A 21199-nucleotide genomic window follows, 5' to 3' on the forward strand; every position below is an offset into this window, starting at 1 on the left:
CATCTGCATCCTGCATGAGCAGATGTGCTGCCTGAAGCACTCCAGTGAGTGTGCAGATATTCAAAGCCAAAGAAACACTTCAGAAAATGACCCTTAATAAAAAAAACATAGGTACACCCTCAAGCAGGGAGCAACAATGAGTGGCTCAGTCCTCTGGTATCTCCAGCACTTTGCTTCCCCCCCAGTGTTCTTCCTGGCAGTGAGGAGAGAGGGATGAGGAAGATGGCAGCAGACAGCCTACAAGTACTCGCCTGTGTTTTTCACTGTCCTTGGGAACCTCCAGAAGCTGAGAAGCTTGCAGGGATTCCTGCTCTTCTTTTGCAGCCATTTTGAAATGCTCCAGGGTGGGAGTGGCAGCAGCATGTCTACACAGAACTGAAGTGCACCAAATGTGAAGTGCTCCAAATCAGAGCAGGACTTGGATCACCTGAAATTCACATCTGTCCATGTCCTCAGGGACAGTGCCTACTGATGCTTCTTACACTGACAACACAGTGGCTAGAGAGAGGTTTTCATCCGAGCTAAAGATATGCTGGCTCAATCCCCTTTTAAAGCAAAATTCAGGACATTAAAGGGATCCTTGATGCCCTAAGATTAAAGACCTATGGAGACAAAATTCATGCCCCTTCCAGGAAAGGGCACAGTCTTTGGTAGAACACTAACAAGGGCAGGACCAGGGTAGGACGTAGATACAGGGAAGCTCTGGATAAGAGGGCCAAGGGCAGAACTACTTACTCTGAAGAAGAGCAATAGGGCAGAGCCCTGCTATGGACTATAAGGACTCTGCTGAAGCCACAGGTGCAAGTTGCCAGGGAGACCAACAGGGCAAGGGCTAGCCAGTCACCTGACTGGAGAGGGGCAGGGCTGGAATAAGATACAAGCCAAGGCATGAGCCCAGTACTCACTCTGGCCTGGGATGCTGAAAGGGGAAGGAGCACTGCTACAAGACAGGTGGTGAGGGGAGCCTGGCTACAGGCAAGCTGGAAGGCCTGGGAGAAGTTGAAGCCTTGGCGGTAGAGAGAGTAGGACCGCAGGCAAGAAGAAGCATGGTAGTCAGCTGGTAAATTGAGAGTTTATGTTGTAGCTGAAGAGCATATGCTTTTCACTGGAGTTAAATGTGGAGGACCTAGCAAGGGAAGGATGTCCCAATTTGGGGTGCTCAGGGATCTGGGGGTCAGGAGGTGGAGAACCCCAGGGAGCACACCTGGGTGGAAGCAGAAGCCTACTTTCTAATTCAGCCAAAACAGCCGGTTGAGGTGTGGGAGGCTGAGGCTGATTCCCTTTACAGACTAAGAATTCAGGGGCTCTTAAGGTGCAGAATCCAGATAACAGCTGGATATAGGACTGGAATCATGGGCCTGCTAGATAGATCAACTGATTAACAGATTGAGATGGAGACTATGGGCCAAAAATGCATAGGACATTAATCAGCAACACCTACAAGGCATGGGCGTGGTTTGAAGGGAGGTTGGAGTCATGAAACAAACCCCTAAGGTCCCACGTTGCCAGTACACTAATTGGCAACAAGACAGCAATCATCCAGGAGACAGGGCAGCCTCCTGTTCTCCTGGATTGAAAAAATACCAAGTCATGGCAGGAAAGAGCAGACAAAGGAGTGACCACGAGTCCTGAGGGGAGCAGGCACTAGATAGGAGACACCACCATGAATCCTGGAATCTAGGTCTGTTACAAACATGTTACGTATTACAGACAAAGCTTTAGATCACCCAGGATTCTCTTCTACTCTCTCTCTAACCCCATGTGGCAGGGCACTGCTGGTGCTTGCCACTTTAAGACCTGAGCCAAGCAACCAGCAGGTGCTTGATTGCGGCAGCCGTTTTAGATCCCTGGCTACCTATATAAAAACAGATGGCTTGGCTGCAAGTCTTCATGGAACAATCTGGAGGTAAGGGAGGAGCTGTAGGGGATGGCTAGGAGGCTCCTGGTCCTGGGCAGGACCTAAAACTGCACCCTGCTGGGAGTGGGTGGCCTGGTGGAGCTCCCAGGAAATGCCAGGCCACTTACTACCCCGGTGAAAGGCGGGTTGGGGCACCTTAACCCCAGCTCCCACAACCAGGTAGGTCACCTGCTAGTAGGGTCCAGTCCAGAGGGCAGACCCCACAGAGAGAGTGGGGCTAGAGGCTCAGAGGCCTCATGTAGTTTACCTTCGACTGGTCAATGCTACGGCCAGGACCAGACCGGTCAAAAGGGCCAGGGGCCCACTGTGAGGGGCACCCAGAGCTGAGGGCCTGGGGTCCTGACTGGCCTTGGAGGTGAGGCCAGGGCCTGTGTGGCCAAAGGTACTGGGGGGGACCATGCCCGAGACGGGAAATAGTTTCAGGGAGTTAGGTTACCTGAATGAGGGCAGGGTAGGCTGCCTGAATGGAGGGATCTTAGAGGGGTCCTGATTGGTAGATTCTGGGGCCCAGATGGGGATGGTGTGAGTAACATCTGTGGATGCCATCTGCAAGGCATGGGCTGTGGTGTAGGGGAGGTACAGAGCACAGATAGTGCCCCCTGGCATTGGGGCACGAATGGGCAGCTTCCCGCCTTAATTAACATCTTAATTAAATTAAGAACAAGGCATGGCAGGCGAGTCAGGTGGGTGGCATGCCCAAAGGCAAGTGGGGAACCTAGCACTGTGGGTAGGCAGGGAGCCCCACTTTGGCACACCCCAAATGAAAAGATACCACTGTTAGCAAGCTCTGGATAACAAGCCTGCAGGATAATACTGTATTTTCTCACATACCACATACCTCCAAGTAAGATGTGCATCTTGTTTTGGGAAGACAATGAAAACAAAGATTTTTCCTGAGTCCTGCCACAGCATAGGTTCACCATGGCTGAATGTTTCCAGCTGTATGTAGGAGAGGTAGTAGCAACAGCTGTCACACGATTAAAGCTTTAGTTTTGGAGCTTCAGTTTTTAGGTGAGCTATGTTGAGAATTGGACTCTGCCTCTTTTGCATGCACCCAGGAAGGAAGCACAATCTCCATCAGCCATTGTAGAGCCTCCATGCCTCAATTCCAGTGAAGAAATCAACTCTGTCACTTAAAATACATATCCCAATTTTGGATGGCTGACTTTTGGGGTGCAAGGTGCATATGGTATGCATATAAATACACTACATCTGGTGTATCTGTACAGAACTCTTACTATCAAAAATTCAACAATATTTTCCACAGTCAGTCTATTTCCAAAAAAACTCAAACTGCCACAAACTTAGAAGTGATGCATTACAACACAATCTAGCACCACAGACATTTCTCCAATAATATTTTATCATGAAACATTTAATGAGGTCTAGATGCATATGTGTAGCATCTGGTAATGAATCTTCATTCCTACCTATTGGTCCTGATTTTGATGGTAGAATGCCTGGATAAGTCTATTTGACTTTTTTCTTTTTTTTTTTTTTTTTTTTTTTTTTTTTTTTTAAGACAAATATATTAGCAATTATGCAGCCACGGTTCAGTTCATAGGAGACAGCATTTAATGACAATCAGTAATTAAAAAGAGCTGCAATTTTCTGGCATGCAGGACAGCAAGTACTACTTATAGAATACAGTGATGTACAGACAAACCAGAAATGGCCTTGGGTAATTCAGAGTCCACACTCAATTTACAGGGTTGCCAGTCAGAAAGAAATCTTAAACTGAGCAAGTTATTCCTCATCTAACTGAGAAACAAGCATGGAAAACCATAATGGCTTTTCTATTAATTAGATGCTTTCTGTTGTATGGCCACCACAAAAAATGTCTAGCTCCTAGAATCTTAAAAACAAAAATAATGGGGTTGATAGCTGAATGCTCACCTTCCTTCTTTAATCACCTCCTTGATTAGCATCTCCCCCACCCCTTCATGACCCATCTATAAGTGGATCTGCTGCCAGTCTAACAGAAGCACCTATAAATGCTCATGGCAAGGGTTGCTTTCTGTGCCTGGTAACCCTCTTAGTGCCAGGCAGAGGTGGAGATTTCTTGAACGAGCACTGAGTTTATTTAGCGCTGAAGTTGGCACTGTAAGCTAAGCTGACTGGTATACAAAGATTGGGTGCATGGGGTCATAATACCTTGAACTCTTTTGGACTCTTGATGCCAATTGCTTGGAAAGGCCAACCCTAGAATCCATACAATGTTAGAATCTGGGCTCAAGTGAGAAATGTCACAATTTGGCAAAAATAACTGTAACCAACCCATAGTGTCACATGGGGAAACCCTGCAGGATGTCCCTCAGAGCTGCAGAGAATTCTACATTTCATACCACAGTGCCTGCAAGCAGACAGATGTTGCAAGAGTTGATTAAAGTAGTTTTGCTTGAAGAACTGGAGGGACCACACCTGATTTTGATCTTTGTATTAAGTTGAGCTCAATGCTTTTCAAGTACTTTTGTGAGGAGCTCATTCAGACGGCTCACCATAGGTCTGGGATCATCATTCAGTCCCGCTGCTATCATGGCATTCTCGTAAATCTGAAGAAGACAAGAAAACTTGATTAGCAGCAGGAGCAACCTGGGTACGACATGGAAAAAATGTTGCTCCTGCACTGAGGACCATGGCATGTGCACAGTGGGTCTGGAGGAGATAGAACATACCTCTAAGGATCATAAGTTAGGGTGAGGTGCAGACTACAGGGTCGCTCCAGCACTCCATGGCACGGTGAAAATCAACTCCCAACAAGAGCCCTTTGGAGTTCTTACTGGTTTCACGCAGATTTATATATCCTCTTCCCATTTCTGGGAAGTTACCTTAAACTTCAGATTCTTGCAGTGAGCAAGACTGAATTCTCTGCTTTGTCCCTTCGTTTTTCTCCCCCAGCTGCTTAAACTTCACAGTGTGAATAGAAAAACCTTCAGGTCTGCATCAAACACAAATGCAATAGGATAAGAGTACCTGAAAGGTACCACCACACTAAGAAAAAAGGACCTTGTCCACCTCTGACCAAATATGACTAGAAAGGCGAACAATGCAGGTGTGATCCTGGCTCCTTACAGCCCTCAGATATGACATCCTGTCTTGGGGAGCATGATCATGTCTCTAGGGCAGACCCATCTCTCACCTGATCCATCAGCAGCTGGGCCAGATCAGGCTCACTGTCTCTCAGCTGATTGAGTTTCTTGATCAAAGCGTGTCTGCAACAGAGGAAGAGATCAGCACTGAGTCTGGGCACCTCTTGGATATTTGAGAAAACCAAATATCCCAGGAAGAATAACCAACCATGGCAGGACAGAGAAATGCCTAATGATCAAAAGAAATTCCCCTTCTCTTCCCTCTTCTCCTATTGGCTTCCCCCCTCCCTCCATACAGCCCACTGTGGATAATACAGCTAGTTACTGCTAGAGAGATCCCTGAGGTACTGGACACACATGTCCAGAGGGCAGCATTTATTAATATGCACAGTTCCAAAGGCTGTGCGATGTCAGCCCAAATAAGGCAATTTGAGACTCCAGCTGGTTCAAGATCATTGTACTATTCAGTGTCTTCCCTCCCAAGCTGCAAAGCCGGAGTTCTAGGCACTGGCCCTGGCCCACCTCACCCTGTATTTATCTCCAATGTGGGCTGCAAGATCTGGGCACGCTCCTCATTTGTCTTGGCTAGCTGCTGCATACGCAAAAAGTGACGAGCAGCCCCCATCTCAAGCACGGTGATCATAGCTGGGTGGGTGTCTAGGCGTGGAGTCACCTGTCAAAGAAAGAGCAAACAGTAACAAGATTTAAATGAACAAAGCCAAGACAGTGGGGAGAACAAAGAGCTCAGAGACTGTATTTTTAGCCACATAAGAGAGCACCCACAGTGCAGGAACCCTCTAACATGGATGGGAAAACCTTGTTCTGAACAGCCCCATTTTGAGTGAACTGAGTTCTGAGAATATGGTTGGGAATTTGGACAAACTGGAGTTTAATCCTGCCTCTGCCATAATTTACCTGCCTTTGCTCATGGGCAGTAGATAAAACCCAAAGTATTATGTGCTGCACTGATTCCCCTGCTGCTCCAAGGCTGGCACTTAACTGCTCTGTCCCCTTATACAGATGGGATGCTATGCTTCATGTTCAGAAGTGCTCCTAAGTCCATACAGTGCTGAGAAGATAAAGGCACTGTATTAGTTCACTGTACTATTTACAGATGGGAGTTCAGCAGGCTGTTCTAACAACAAGCCTACTGATCCATTAATTGTTCCCTAATACCCCAAGTGAGCCCAAATAATCTGAATCAACACACACCACCAAGTCAAGACAGCAATGCCCAAAACAGATGCACAATGAAAAATAGAGCTGAACCTATGCAGAGGTATTGCCAAAAGGGTTACCCAGATCTTGCACTGGTCTGGCCAAGAACATGACCACCTGCGTCATGACATGTCCATGCTACAGCTTGCTCTAGCAGAAGAGAAATGGGGTGGAATTTTATCATTTCCGCTTCATAGCACCTACGAGCCCTGGTGGTGCTGGGTATTCCACACAATGTACTAAGGAACAGTCCCCTGCCCTGAAATGCCTACTGTCCAACTAGACAAAAAAAATCTATTTCACAGATCTGGAACTGGGGCACATGGAGTCAATGACTTATCCAAGGCAATAAAAGAAATCTATGGAAGGCCAGGAATTGAGCACGCATCTTTCAAGTCCTAGCTGTACCTTAATGTTTTAATCAGAGAATCATCCTCTCATGTTCTCAGACAACAATCTGCCTGTTGTATGCTCACCTTAACATTGGTGATCCTTGAGCCCAATGCATTTCTCATCCAAGCCATGAGATCCTCAGCTTCCTTTTCTGTCAGGTGTTCTGCAGCTGGTAACAGGAGAAGGGCAGATTACAGCACAAACTGCCTGCTAGCACAAAGCAGCAGAGAACATACATTTTATTCCTGAACAGCAGTGGTGCTCAGTTGATTTCCATCTACTAGCTCTCTTACCAAAGCAGGGATGCAACATTTAGAAGTGTGGCATCATACCTACTATCCTCAACTTGCAATGATACACAACCAATAGCTTGTGGGTTGGATCTGGTCCACAAAGTGACTGGATCCAGCCCATGGCATGACAGATCATCAGCCCTCCCTGCTTTCTCCTACCCTCCCTTCTGATAGGTGCTGATTACTAGAAGTAGCCTCCCCCTCCCCCCTCCTTGTGACTTTGGCAGTTCCCCCTCTCCCCCAACCCTCTTTGCTCATTTCTCCTACTGGATGGAAGTGGTGGTCCACTGCTCTAAAAGGTTGAGCTCCACTGGCCTCACACGACAGGACTCACGTAGAGGATGGAACTCCAGCTCTTTGCCCATGGGCTAATCCTGCATTCTTTGGTCATCTTATGATCTTCTCCCCCTGTACACTCACCAGCCATACCGTGATGTAACAGAGTATCTAGGGAGGTTGCCTCTGTCTTAAACAGAAGTCCAGTGATACTATCCCCATGCCAGTCTCAGTCTCTGGTGCTTCTTCTTCCTGGCTCCAATCATGGCCTCCAGCCCTCCCCCTTCCCCCCCACAACAGCCACACCAATGCCTCTCGAGTCTTAGTTTCTTCTTACTGAGTCACTTGACCCTCCTAGCTTCAGCCCCCCTGTCCTGGCTTTGATGCTGTGGCCCCAGCCTCTTTAGGCTCCTGGCCCTTGCAGGGTTAAAGATCAAAGCATCCAGGTCACTGGCTGCAAGGGGTGATTTGGAGGCCATGCTGAGGGTGCCCTGAATGCCTCCATTTGTTATAGACAAACCCCTAACAAAGTCAGCTCCAGTGGATAAACAAAAAAGGAGGTTTTGTCCTCCTTTTTGTCCAAACAAAAATGGTTTTTGTCCTCAACAAAAACCTTAATCTGTCTGGGCACACTTGCCTGCAGGTAGAGGCTTCCCTGCCCCTTCTAGAGAATTCTCTCCTTGCAAAGCTAAGTTCCCTATATCTTAGAAGAGAATTCCTTTTTCTTCAACAGTCAGGGCCAGAGTGACTCACCCTGCCTTGGAGGCAAGCTGATATATAGTGGTCAGTCCTGGCACAGGCATTTCCCACTAACCCATCTAAAACCTCTGCCAGGGGTGAGTCTGCAGTTCTGGGTCAGCTGCTTCTCCTAAAGCAGTCTCTGCCTGTTGGTAGCCTTCACCTTACTCTTGGCTTCGAGTGCAGCTTCTGTGAAGCCCATTGCTAGGCAATTGGATACTCATAGAAACTGCCACAGGTACCAGTCTTCTTTCTTGCTCTTGTGGCCTCTGGATCAGAGACTATTCTCCTGTTAGTCTCAGGGAGCTAAGAGTCTTATCCCTCCTTGGAGTCAGGTTCCTGCCTTCTGAATCCCTGCCCCTCCAGGCCACCAAAGTCCTTTTCTTAAAAGGGGCCCTGCAGGTTTTTCTTGTTCTTCAGCCCTTTCCCAGTAACAGGGCTGAGATTCCCTGTTACATATCATGCACAAAAAAGGGCCAGCTTATTCCAACACCAGTGACTCATTCCATAGTACCATCGCTGGGACCAGGAACATCCACTTTTCAGATTAAGCTTGTTTTCAAACTAAAGTATGGACTTGAGCCATGATGCGATTTATCATCATTTTATATCAAACTAACTTGCTTAAGTCCTGTCTGTAGTGCGGCTGGGTTTGAAGTTCAACTTGGACCAAGGTAGACTGGATAATGTCAGGTTTAAAGAGAATGTATGCCTACACTACAATGCTCCTCTTAATGAAATTAACTCCATGTTCTTTGTACTGCAACTGAAAATATAATTATCACTTATGGCCATTAGCCTTTCTGACCCTCAGCAGCCCAGCGAGCTCTGCAGGACTGTGCAGGCTGGCTAATAGGTCTTACAATGCAAGCTTGCAGCACTAGCTGGGGAAGAACTGCAGTCCCCTCTCCCTGCTTCCCAGAGAAGGTAGAGAAACATCAAAGAACTTGCAGGACCTGGAGATCAGTTTGCAAACCCTGAGATGCCATACCAAGATGGCTGCCATCAGGAGAGACAGGACTGCCACAGCTGCCTGGGAACATTGCAAGGCAGAAGAAAAACTAGTGTGTTTATTCACTGGTTGAGGGAAGGCAGTGCTTCCCTGAGAGAAAGGCATCCTTGTCGACACTTGTGGGACAGTGAGCTGGAAAGGGATACCGAGCTCAAGGCTGTGCACAAGGTGGATTGGGAGAAGGGACACTGTACCTGGGCAACTGTCTTCAAACTTCTCTTCCTTATAGTGGTCAACAACAATATCTGTTTCCACTGAGATGAGCTTCTTTTTGTCAAACTCCCGAAGGTGCAAAAGTGTCAGCTCATCAAACTGCTCGTAGCAGAACAGCACCTATGCCAAGGACAGTTAACAATGTGGTGTCTCAGGCTGAACCAGGACTATCCTTATTAGACCAAAACAAATGCTAGCAGACCCACTGCTTCCCCCAGCCATCTCGTGCTCCCCAAGCCCACTCTTCAACATAACCATATGCATAAGCATTGGTCAGGGAAGATCTAGGAGTAGCTATGCCTGGAGTGCACTGTAAAGAACACCAGTTGGGAGTCCCGAAGCCATGGGGAAGGTTGATGGAAAGTAACACTGACTGAGACTTCAGGGTACATAACCTGCCTGGCCACTGACACTCTTCACACTTATGCCTTGAACAGCTCAACCCAAAGATGGAGGGGATTTTTTGTGATGTTAAACAGAGAAATGCAGGAAGGCCAAGCTTTTTCCCCAGTTCTGAACAGTACTAATCTGTAAACATGGGAGATTCACACTGTCCTTCATATTTAAATAGAGGGAGAGAACACTGAGAATCCTCTCCCGAGCCCAACTGCAATACTAGAGCCCAAGGGGAGGCAAAAGATTGTACTATCAGTGCAGAAGGAATGGAGGTGTGGACTGAAATGCAAATAAGGGGCAAAAGCAAAATATCCCAGATTATGTCCTTTGCAGCTGCGCAAAATGCACCAGAAGCTGGGGACCCCTGGCTGCAATTTGTAATGCTGAGCTGTACCAGTGAGGATCAGCTCCTCTGTTGTCTCTGGGTAGGGCGCACTACATTGCTCACCCACCTCCATATCCTTTTTCTTCATGGCCTCGAAGTATGGCGAGTGCTTGGCCAGGTGCCGGTTGGGTGCACACAGGTAGTAGATGTTCCTCGTCCCAGGCTTCATTCGGCTGGCGTAGTCTGGCAGGCTGGTCAACTGACCTGCAGGCAGTGCTGAGGACTCATAACGCAGAAGTTTTCCTATGTCCTCCTGGGGGGGGAAGTTTACCGTATTACATGTATGATGTCCCAGATGGCAGAAAGAGGCTATTGGACATCCCAAAACACTCTCTGGTTTCTGCACAAGTTTTCTGCTGTGCCAGACTACACAGATTAAATCTGGGAGCAACAGGTTCTTTGGCAGAGTAGAAACTTCCCTCAAATAGCTCAAACAGAGAAGTTGGCTTCTTTAGAGAGCGCTTCTATAGCATTAGTACTACAGTAAGCAACCTGTCCACAATATCCTACCTTCCTAAGGGCATGAACGGGCAGATTATCTTGGAGGATTGGTACAACTCCCAAGGTGCCATGCCTAAAGCAATACATGCAACTGGGAGGACCATGGCCTTGTATCAGAGCCTTTTTCCCAAGCTCAGGAAGGAGCCCTTGATTTTTCACATCAGCTAGTGCACACAAGGGCACCATGCATACTACTTGCCTTGACATCCTGCTCTGCTATAGTGACAATCCCCTCTCTCATGAACAGCCCATAGTCTTCAAAGAACTTGGCATATTTCTCAGGGTCCTTCTTGCTCTGGTCAATGAAAAACTTGATGAGCCTCTTCTGCAAAACATCTCGGAGTTTCCTAAAGTAGAATCAAGGCAGTTAATAGACTAAGACTATTAAGGTTTAGGGTGAACACCCACCTTCCTGTATACAATGTTGGTGATGCGTTTGCTACACAAAATTTGGCTTAGAAAGCCAAAGGAGAAATGCCAGACTAAAGCCAACCTTCCTCACCCCATTTACACCTGGGATCTAAAATCAGTGTCTACTCATCTGCAGCAGGAAAAGATCCTGGTACATACAGAAAGGAGGAGTGGTAACTCAAACTCCCAGGTGGAGTTGGTTCCCCTTTGACCCAGGAGACTGCAGTGTGTGAAGAGTTTTGTGTATTATCCCTATAGACAGGGCCCTACCGAATTCATGACAGAAGTGGGCTGCATTGCGGCTCCTTTAATCTTGCAGGTTCTCTTGTGCGTGTGGTTTTAAACATGCCACCTTTTTTGCCTCCTCACTGGTCAGCAGCAAGCAGCAGGGCCACTAGGGACCCTCAGACAATCAGCAGCAAGGAGGCCATATTTAAAACCGTGGTTTTCGCTTCCCTGCCAATTAGGAGCTAGCCATAAGTGGGGCTCCCCTCCACCAATCAACAGCGGAGGGGAGCATGTGGGGAACCTGCAAGATTAAAGGAGCCACAGCACATCCCGCTTCCGCTGTGAATCCACTAGGGCCCTACCTACAGGTTTCCCCTGCTTTATGCAGGTTCTGTATGTGCAAATTCACTCTTATGCAGTGACCCTTTTTATACCAAAAATTCGTTATATGCAAGGCAAATTCACTCTTATGCGATCGGTGTGGCGGAAGCCTGCAGTCATTGTGTGGTGCATTGTGGGAGTGACACGCACCAAATTATAGTCTCCTGCATGGATCTGTGCTCTCAGCTCGTTGTCTGTGACGTGTGTTTCTGTAGCTGCCATCTCCATTATGACTTCTAAGCATCCCGCTAGCTTATATCCTACCCCTCTCCCATGTCCATCAATGAAGTGCAAGAGAACTTTATTAACACTGCAGACAAAACTGGAGATTTTGAACCATGCAGAAGCTGGTGAGGGGCCCTCTGAATTTGGCGAGTACCAAAACTGTCCTGTAAAAATGGTAGAAGTGGGTCTGGGGGTCAGTACAGTCAATGTCTTGGAACATATCCCTATTTGTTACATTGTAAAGTGGGTTCCCTTTATGTGAATTTGAGCTATGTGCCGTTTTCCAGGAACACATGTACAGCATAAAGCAAGAGAAACCTGTATAGGCAATGAACTGCTACACCTTCCATCACCAAATACAGAAAGGATGTGGCTACATCAAGCCATGCTTAGGGGGCTGGTTAAACAATTACACAGAGACCTTTTTTGCCCCACTTAGACTTACTTTGGTTACTATACAACATAGAACATATCCTAAACTTCCAGGATCTATCAATTGCTCTTAGGCACTAACAACTAAGTCCACACAATGAAGTGAAAATGAACCCTAAACTCTGAAGACCAAATTACTACAGGAACCTTGTGATGCACCCTGAAGGGTAACAGACCAAGCACCAGTGAATTACAAATTCCCAGAGCACTGGTAGAGCATGATGGCTTGACACTGCTGGACTCTCTTAGACTTCAAAGCAGTGTAACCCCTGATAACCCAGCAACCCTGACATGTGGCTAATGAGTTTGGCTTAATCAGTCTCCTCCCAACTGTTTTAGACAAGTTAACTCACTCCAGGAAAGCTAGGTGATGCAGAGCAAATATAACACTTTGTCTATCAGGTCTAGCTAAGAAATGCCTCCTGGATCACATCATTTGAAGCTTCTCACTTTACTAGCCACAGTGTTAGTGTAGACATAAACAGTTTTACTACTGGGAAGAACATAGCTCAGCCTGCCAGATCCAGACCTACAAAGGCAATCCCAACCCCCCAACACCTCTCACTACCCAGCCAGAGACAGGAGAGCACTGACACAACCTCACAATCCAACAGGGTTACAGGGACAGGCCCCACTGGGTGCTCACCTGATGAGGGCACTTTCCTGGAGCAGTTCCCTGCTGAGGTTCAGGGGAATGTCCTCACTGTCCACAACACCTAGAATATGGAAGGTGACAGTGAGCGACTTAAGGCAAACATACACCTGGACAGAGGCGGCAGCCCTGGCTAACTACCCTTCTCCTCAGAGGCCCTGCAAATGTTATCCTGCATCACCATTCATGCTGCCCTAGGTGACAACATGCCTCTGCCACATACCTCGGAGGAAACGCAGCCATTTCGGCAGGATGTCTTCAGCTTTGGTTTGGATCAGAATTTTACGACTGTAGAGTGCAACACTAGAGCCCAGCTCCCTGCTGACGTCAAACATAGATGGCTTCTGCAGAAGCAAGCAAGAATGAGGTAATACAACAGAACCAGTGGGGTTTTATTTAGGGCTCCAGCTGGGGATCATGTGAAAGCATCATGCTCCACTGATATGTACCATATTTACTTGATTCCAAGACAAGTTTTTACCCCCTATTTAACAGTGGGCGGAGCCCTTTGTCTTAGAATCAATTACCCGGGGGTGAAGGGGGATGGCAGCGCAGTGGCTTTGGCCCCAGGCTTGAGCCAGAACCAGAGCTGTAGTTGCTGCCTGCACCCCCATTACCTCTGTACTCCCTGCTTCTCCCCTCATTAGCTTCAGACCCGAACCTGTTCGGCCTCCACAAGAGAAGGCTGAGGGGGGATCTAGTGGCCATTTACAAACTAGTCAGAGGGGACCAGCAGGCATTGGGGGAGTCCCTGTTCCCCCGAGCACTCCCAGGAGTAACAAGAAATAATGGTCACAAGCTGGCAGAGGATAGATTTAAACTAGATATTAGGAGGCACTACTTCACTGTCAGGGCGGCTAGGATCTGGAAAACAACTTCCAAGAGAAGTGGTGCTGGCTCCTGCCCTGGGGGTCTTTAAGAGGAGGCTAGATGAACACCTTGCTGGGGTTGTTTGCCCCCAGTACTCTTTCCTGCCATGGCAGGGGGTCGGACTTGATGATCTGCTCAGGTCCCTTTCGACCCTACAAACTATGAAACTAACTATGAAACCACTTAGCCTTGGTCCTTGCCAGCAGGCTCCATCCCCACTCCAGTTTGGAGCACAGCACAGCTCTGTAGCAGCAGTGCTGGCTCCATGTTGGCAGAAGCAGGATGTGGGGGAGACTGCAGGGAAGGTGGGCAGGGGTAGGTGAAACAGATGGCAGGAGGCAAGCTGCCTGGCCCCCACCACTGCCTGCCCCCTACTGCTTCCCCCAGTCTGCCAAAAACCCTTACTACTGCTTTCCCTGCTGTACAAAAGTTACGTGGAAAATTATAAAATTTATAAATGTTCCATGCATTGAATCTAATTATTGGGGGGGGGGGTCCTCTTACATTCAGGGTTATTTTGGATTCAAATGAATACGGTATTAAGGTTGAGCCAGTTGACCACATCCCAATCTAAACAGTCCTGAATGAGGACAGGCAAGGAATCCTCCTCTGAGAGCGTTTCTCCCCTATGAAGTCTACTTCAGCCAAATCTACTCTGAACAAATTGTCAATTCATCATAACTCTTCTTCAGCAAGTGACTACCATCAGCAAGATGATGCTGTCTCTTCTAGGCACCAGGTACTACACCTTTTGGTTACCCAACAAGCAAACCTGCAGTCCCAGGTGCATGATACAACATTTGCCCAAGTTGGAAAGCAACAAAGGGACTTCACTCCTGCAGTGACCTCATCAGCCTACTCTATCCTGTCAGAAGGAGATGTCCCGCACATGCCCTGAGAAGAGAATGACAGACTCACCACCTCAGGCACATAAAAAATGCTGCGGATGTTGAGAGGAGCATCTGTCTTGTAATGCAGGACATAGCGGGGCTTGTCATGAGCCTGGGCTATAAAGCGATAGAACTCCTCATGCTGCCATTCACTGATGTCCTTGGGGTCCATCATCCAGAGTGCCTGCAGGGGAGCAGGAAGACTTAACATTCCCACTAGGGCAATAACTGCCTCACGGCCCTTCAAACCCTATGCTAGTTTACCCCTGTAGTGTGCTGCTCACAGCAGCTTCCTTTATTCTGTTCAGATTAGGGTCCAGTGCTGGGAACTTTTATTTTAAAGGTAGAAGGGAGCATTGTGATCACCTGGTTTGGTCTCCTACATAACCCCACTCGCATAGCTTTTGTTAAGGAAAACTGCAATTCCCTGATCTACAAGAATTATTTAGCATGTCAGCAAACATGTTGAGAAAAGAGGTACAGCCAATGCATGTAAACAAGTGATACCAAAACAGAAGGCAGACTTGACTTGGAAAGACAAACACTGATTAATCTTCTTTTGTGGAGTAACTCCCAATCTGCAAATATTGGTGTTCCTTGGCCTACCATTCCCATTCATTGGACAGGAATTCATTATTTTTTACTCCATTTCCTCGCTTCTGACACCACTAGAAAGTTACGAGTCTCCTTCTTTCACGAAGCTCTGACTCAGAATGACTCTTGAACCTACCTGTAAGGTGTTGATGCGTTTCCCATTCAGGTAAAGAGGAAAGTTAATGAAGTTACTGTATTTTGTTACCACCTCTGAAACAGAGAGCAAGGAAACAGAGTTGCATTTTCAACAAAACAGAAAAAAGATCTTATCAGTTTCTTTCATCTCCTCATGGTATCCAATCTGGGCTTTGGGAGACAAATCATCTCAGTATAAATTACCCTTCTGAAATGTTTCAGAGGTCTACGGTGACCTTCCTCCACTATTTCCTCACTGGGGGACTAGGAAACACACATATCAACTAGAAAAAGCTCAAGAAAGGGAAACAAAGACCCCCAAAGAGACGGGGAGACAAAAATGTTTAGCTTAGCAAACGGCTAACAAAGAGATAATGGTGATGAAAGCAGAATAGTCCAGCTTCCCAACAGGGTGAACAACAAAGCAAGAGAGGAGTTATTTCACGTGGTACATGGAAATATAAGTAGGGGTAATGAGCTAGAATTAGAAAGGGAACATTTGAGCTGACTAGTAGGAAAGCCTTCCAGAAGACAAGGCAGTGGAGCTCTCTTCCACAAGCAGTGGAGGAAGTCTTATTGCTGGGGGTTATTAAAACTAGGCTGAGCAAAATGCCATAAAGAGCTGACTTCAGGAATATGGATGGTTCGAGGTGAGACATTGACTTCTGGAATCTGCTGTGTGGTACTAAAGATGTATCCATAGAGGGAACAGATAATATTTGGCACTTCTCACACCCATTATGGAGCAAGGAGCAGATAGAGTTAACCTGTAGTTAAAAGGACATCAAAGTATTTCCATGATCACCCAGCTTTTTCAGTGGCTCAAAATTAGCACTTGTAAGGATTAGGTTTAAAAAAAAACCTGGTTTCTACCAAAGGGAAGATGATGGGGGTGTTTTGGGGAATGGGTGGGAAGGAAGGTTTAAAAAAAATAAAAAAAATAAAAAAATTAACAGGCACTCTTCATATTGTTTTTGAGAGTAAAAGAAGAAAAGGAGACACTTACTGTTATACAGGGAGTTCTTGCCTTAAAAAAACAAACCAAATCCAACCGAACCCCAAACCCAAACCCAAACCAAAACACAGCAGTGACTCCTGCAGTGAGAATTGAAAATTTGCAGAAATATGTTCCCAAGGGAAAAGAAGCATCTTTCTGGACCCATAAAAGGTTGACTTCAATCTGGCCAAGTAATGACTAATTTTTTAATGAACTCCCATGTGAAGTGAAATTTTAAACAATGCACCATCCAACTTGCACCTTAATATAAGGAAAGGTCCTCTGAAAGCAAGTGTCACATAATTAAAGGTCCAATCACTGCTTGGATTTTGACACTGCAGTGAACTGTCCATCTAGAAGTTCTCCTTTCTCCAACTCAGGGGTTGGCAAACCCCTGGCATGCATGCAAAACCATTTTGCTTGGCACACCACCACTCCCAGGCTGCTTGCAGCAGGCAGCCAGAAAGCTGCAAGCTCTGCTGCAGGCCAGCTGTAGCCAGGAAACTACAAACAGCTGCACTGTGATCCAGAGCCCCGGCTGTGTTGTGCCCACAATGGTTGCACGTGCACCAAAAAGCCGATGGCAAGGGAGAGGCTGGGGTTGCTCTGCCCCTGGCCCCTCCCCTGCTGTTCACTCAGAGGCACATGTGCAGCCACCACCAGCAATGAGGATCAGGCCCCTCGCGTCTGCCCCTGGCATGCCAACTTGAGGCGGGGGTTAGGGTGTTTTTGGCACTCTAGCTAAACATGTTGCTGACCCCTGCTCTAACTTATCTTTGAACAGTGTTTTTCCAAGCCCTGTGTGTGCTGGAATTAAGTCTGAGAGTTAAAATACTAACACAGTCTAAGCTCCCAAGCATGTCACTGGAAAACACTTGGTACTCGGTTCAACCATATCTTCCCTGGGGTGGATTAGGAGGGATGGGAAAGGGAGTTCTGGTGGTGTAGTTGCACCCCCTAGCCCACTCCCTCCCCACTTTGATTCCTGCACCACAAAAATTTAGAATAAACTGCCCAGCAGGAAGTGACATACAGAGCTGAAGGAACCAACAGATTACACGGCTCATTAACTACTCAATTTCTGCTTATCTCTTGCCTCCACAGGTGTTACCGTATTTCCAGAATGCAGTTTTCTTCCACATCTAACATGGGGTGGGAAGCCTGCCTTGGATTCAAGTACTGAACTGGAGCAGGCAGCTGCTGTGAGACTGGTTCCAGCCCCAACCCAGAGGTGCCATCTACCCCAGGCTGGGGCCAGGGCTGAAGCCACTGTGTGCTTTGTGCGCTGGGCTGGAACTGGAGTCAGAGCTGCCGCGCAGGGTAAGTAGCAGCAGGTGGAAGGGAAGGCAGGGGCAGGGCAAGTGGCCAGGAGCGCAGGCATATGCAGCACAAGTGGTGGGTGGGCAACGGGCAAGAAGCCTGCCCCCTCCTCTCCCCACACCACTGCTTTCCCTGCAGCAGTGGTGGAGAAGGTGAGGGGGATGTGGACTTTAAAGTGACCCCCCACCAATAATTAGATTCTATACACAGGAAGTTATAAATATGTAAATTCATTATAGTTTTCCAGGCATAAAATTCAATTATTGGGGGGGCGTAATCTTAAATTGGAAGTTGTTTTGGATTTGGGGAAATATGGTAACAACCCTTAATTTTCTATTAATCAAGCTATCCTGTCCTATGGGCCAGGGCCATGAGGGGCAGGGGAACTGTTTGGAAGGGGAACGGGCTCCTGGTGGCCATGAAGGACTGGGTGAGGGCTGGTGGGCACCAAGGGGCCTTCTGGGGGGAAGGGGAACCAGTAGGGTAGAGAGATGTGGGATGAGGAGGGCCTGGGACTGAGGGGGCTGATAGGGGCCTGGGACTGAAATGGGTTGTGAGGGGGGTTGTGAGCAACAGAGATTATGGGCAAGGGGGCCTGGGGGTATGAAGAACTGCAATGAGGTTTGGGGCTCAGAGCATCATGGAAGGGCTCAGTGGGAGGTAAGGAGTCACAGGGATGAGTCTGTGCAGGATACAGTGGGTTCATAGCAGCAGCGAGGGGTACGGTCAGACTCAGTTGGGTCTGAGGGGCGTGGTGCGGCCTAATGGGGCAAGCATGAGGGATATGTGGGATACCGGGACAAAGTGAAGCCAGGGGGCATCTGAGGTGATAGAGGCAATGCATAAAGGGCAGTGAGGGGCACTTTGGAGCCCTAGTGGAGTATCTGGAAGACTTTTATGCTGTGGTGCAGGGAGCAGTTCTGTCCATGACCAGGCTGAGAGGTAACAACTATACTCCCCAGGCACCAGATGCCTGCCCTACCCTGGAGCTGACCACCATTCCTCTTTCCCCCACTCAAACTCAGTTACCATATTTACTTGAATCCAAGATGACCCTGGAATTTAAGACAACCCTTTAATATTTAGATTATAATGAATTTATACATTTTCCATGTATAGAATTTTCCGTATAGAACCTAATTATTGGAAGAGAATCTTATATTTGTGCCCCCCTCCCCCCCACTACTGCAGACAGTGGGTGAGGCAGTGGGGACACACATTAGGGGGGCAGTAATAGGGCAGCGGCGGGGGGAGCAGTGGGTGGGGCAGTGCAGAGGCAGTGGGGGAGGCAGGCAGCTTGGCCCTCAACTTACTCCCCCTTGTGCCTGTCCCCTGAAGCTTCCCCCCTCCCTCCCCATGCTGCTTCTGCCCCCTTGCAGCCTCAGGTCCCTGCCATCCTTCCTCCCCACCTCAGGGTCTTTATCCCTAACCTGCCCCTCTACCTCCTGCTTCCTTTGCTTCAGCACTAGCAGGCTTTACAGATTCACAGAAATTTAGCACTGGAAGAGACCTTGTGAGATCATCAGGTCCAGCCCTCATGCTCTAGGCAGGAAAGACTGGTGGGGTCAAATAACTTCAACAAGGTGTGCATCCAGTCTCCTTTTGAAGGTCTCCAGGGCCAGTTCCTCCTGTTTGTTCCCCATGCTCCTGGCATGTGTGTACAGGCACTTGAGCCCTCCACTGAAGGTCCTCAGTTTCCTGTCACATTGAGGGAGCTCCATTCCCTCAGCTCGTGCTGTAGTGTCCTTCCTGTCATAATGGTTGTTTGTCTGTTGGACCCTGGGCTTGCTCCGCTTGTTGTGTCCCCCGTCCCCCCCCGCCCCGTGATCTTAGTTTAAAGCTCTGTCGAGGAGGTCCGTTATCCTGGCCAAGAAAAGAGCCTTCCCCTTCGACACAAGGTGGATACCATCCCTTCCCAGAAGACCTCTGTCTCTGAAGTGCGTGTTGTGGTCCAGGAAGCCAAAACCCTCTCGGTAGCACCAGCGCCGGAGCCTCCAGTTCACCTCTTTGATACATCAGTCTCTCCTAGGCCCGTGGCTCGCAACCAGGACAGAGGAGAAAACTACCTGTGTTCCCAACCCCTTAGGCCCAGCCCCCAGAGCCCTGTAGTCACTTATGACCCAGCCAGGATTGCTCTGAGCCATGTCATTCGTGCCCACGTGGATGAGGAATATGGGGTAGTGGTCAGAGGGCTAGACGAGTTCAGGAATCCTTTCTGCCACATCCCAGATACGGGCCCCTGGGAGGCAGCAGACCTCATGGGCCAGGGGGTCAGAGGGGCAGATCACTCCCTCTGTCCCTCTCAGGAGGGAGTCACCCACCATGACCACCCTGCACCTCTTCTTAGGGGTAGCAGCTAGCCGATTCCCCTCATCCAGAGCCAGTGGTGTGAGAGTTCCAAGGGAGGAGTGACCTGGTACTTCATGTTTTGGGACCCAAGATGACCATCTTCCGAGCATCCCCTGGGTGCAGCTCCTGGTTGACCTTCCTGTTGTCCATCTTCTCATAGTTGGGCATCCATGCTCTTCTCTCTTCGTTCTTCAAGAGAAAAGCCTGATTGTAGTAGGCTTCTGCTTGTGGGCCCTGATGGCATGAAATCTGCTTACCTAGGCCTGGGACTCAGTCACCTAGGACTCCAGGGACCTCACTAAGGAGCATACCCCACAGGTGGGGGTGACCTTGCTCCCATTCCCAGTTGCTGGCAGCCATGCCAGGCAGCCCCCACAGCCTGGAGCCAGGGGCTCCATCTGGGTGGAGGCCAGAACCATGGTTTCTGTCTGGGTGGAGGCCTCGGTGGTGCAAGGGAAAGGAGCACCAGCTGGGGCTGAGGTGGGAAACTGCGGAGTATGATGTGTTCCTACCATTGTATGGTAATAGGCAATGCTTCTAACCATGAACTGGCTTGCAAACTGCCTGCAAACTACTTCCTCTGTTTGCAGTCCCTGTTTGCTGGCTCCCTGGTCACCTGGGGAGTCTCCTGGGGAGGCTTCACCCCTGCTGCAGCCTGGACCACACAGCATGGCCCTAATCCAGCCCCAGAGCAGCAGTATGGAGCTGGCACCATTGCTACAGGGCCAGGCTAGAGCCATGCTCTGTGCTCCAGGCTGCAGCAGGGCTGAATCCTGCTAGCATCAGAGCAAAGGTAAAGGGAGTATGGTAGGAGAGAAGTGGCACAAGGTGAGGAGGGGAAGATGGGGTGATGGGGGCCTGTGACTGCATGGAAGGTTTGGGGTGGGGGTGGGTACAGAGGTTGCAGGGGGCAGGCACTAGAACAGCTGCCCCACACTGCTTCATACTCTATTCCAAGATGAGGGACCTTTTCCCCCACCATGTTAAGTGGAGTGTGGGGGCAGGGGGTGCCCCTGGATCTGCGCAGGGCAAGGCAAGCAGGCTGCAGTTATGGGCTGGAGCTGTGGCTGCACAGGGCTCTTCTTGCCGGGGGCTGGGCTCGGGGCAGGGGCTACGGGGAACTCAGGCTGCAGCCACCCCATATTTCGCCATAGCTCCCCCCCAGTGCTGCCACCACCATGCACCTGGTGCAGCCCTGGCTCTTCGCAGCTCAACCCCTGCCCCCCTCAACACACTGGGAAGAGCTGGGGCTGTGCTGGGAGCAGCACTATGGTGACATTTTA

General features: G+C 48.8%; 1 protein-coding gene across 1 annotated transcript in view; it reads right to left on the minus strand.

Moving 5' to 3' along the window:
- Window positions 1-3173: 3173 nt before the first annotated feature.
- Window positions 3174-21199, minus strand: part of TRAP1 (TNF receptor associated protein 1) — a 50567-nt gene continuing 32541 nt past the window's right edge. The window contains exons 8-18 of the mRNA XM_025216218.1: window positions 15252-15325; window positions 14550-14705; window positions 12985-13105; window positions 12756-12825; window positions 10632-10779; window positions 9999-10184; window positions 9132-9270; window positions 6702-6787; window positions 5535-5680; window positions 5058-5130; window positions 3174-4470 (exon numbers count right to left, since the gene is read on the minus strand). Coding sequence (XP_025072003.1) covers window positions 4369-4470; window positions 5058-5130; window positions 5535-5680; window positions 6702-6787; window positions 9132-9270; window positions 9999-10184; window positions 10632-10779; window positions 12756-12825; window positions 12985-13105; window positions 14550-14705; window positions 15252-15325 — 1301 coding nt within the window. The 3' untranslated portion in view covers window positions 3174-4368. The remainder of the gene's footprint in view (window positions 4471-5057; window positions 5131-5534; window positions 5681-6701; window positions 6788-9131; window positions 9271-9998; window positions 10185-10631; window positions 10780-12755; window positions 12826-12984; window positions 13106-14549; window positions 14706-15251; window positions 15326-21199) is intronic.

Source organism: Alligator sinensis, unplaced genomic scaffold (assembly GCF_000455745.1).
Source record: "Alligator sinensis unplaced genomic scaffold, ASM45574v1 scaffold1416_1, whole genome shotgun sequence".
NCBI classification, from domain to species: Eukaryota; Metazoa; Chordata; order Crocodylia; family Alligatoridae; genus Alligator; species Alligator sinensis.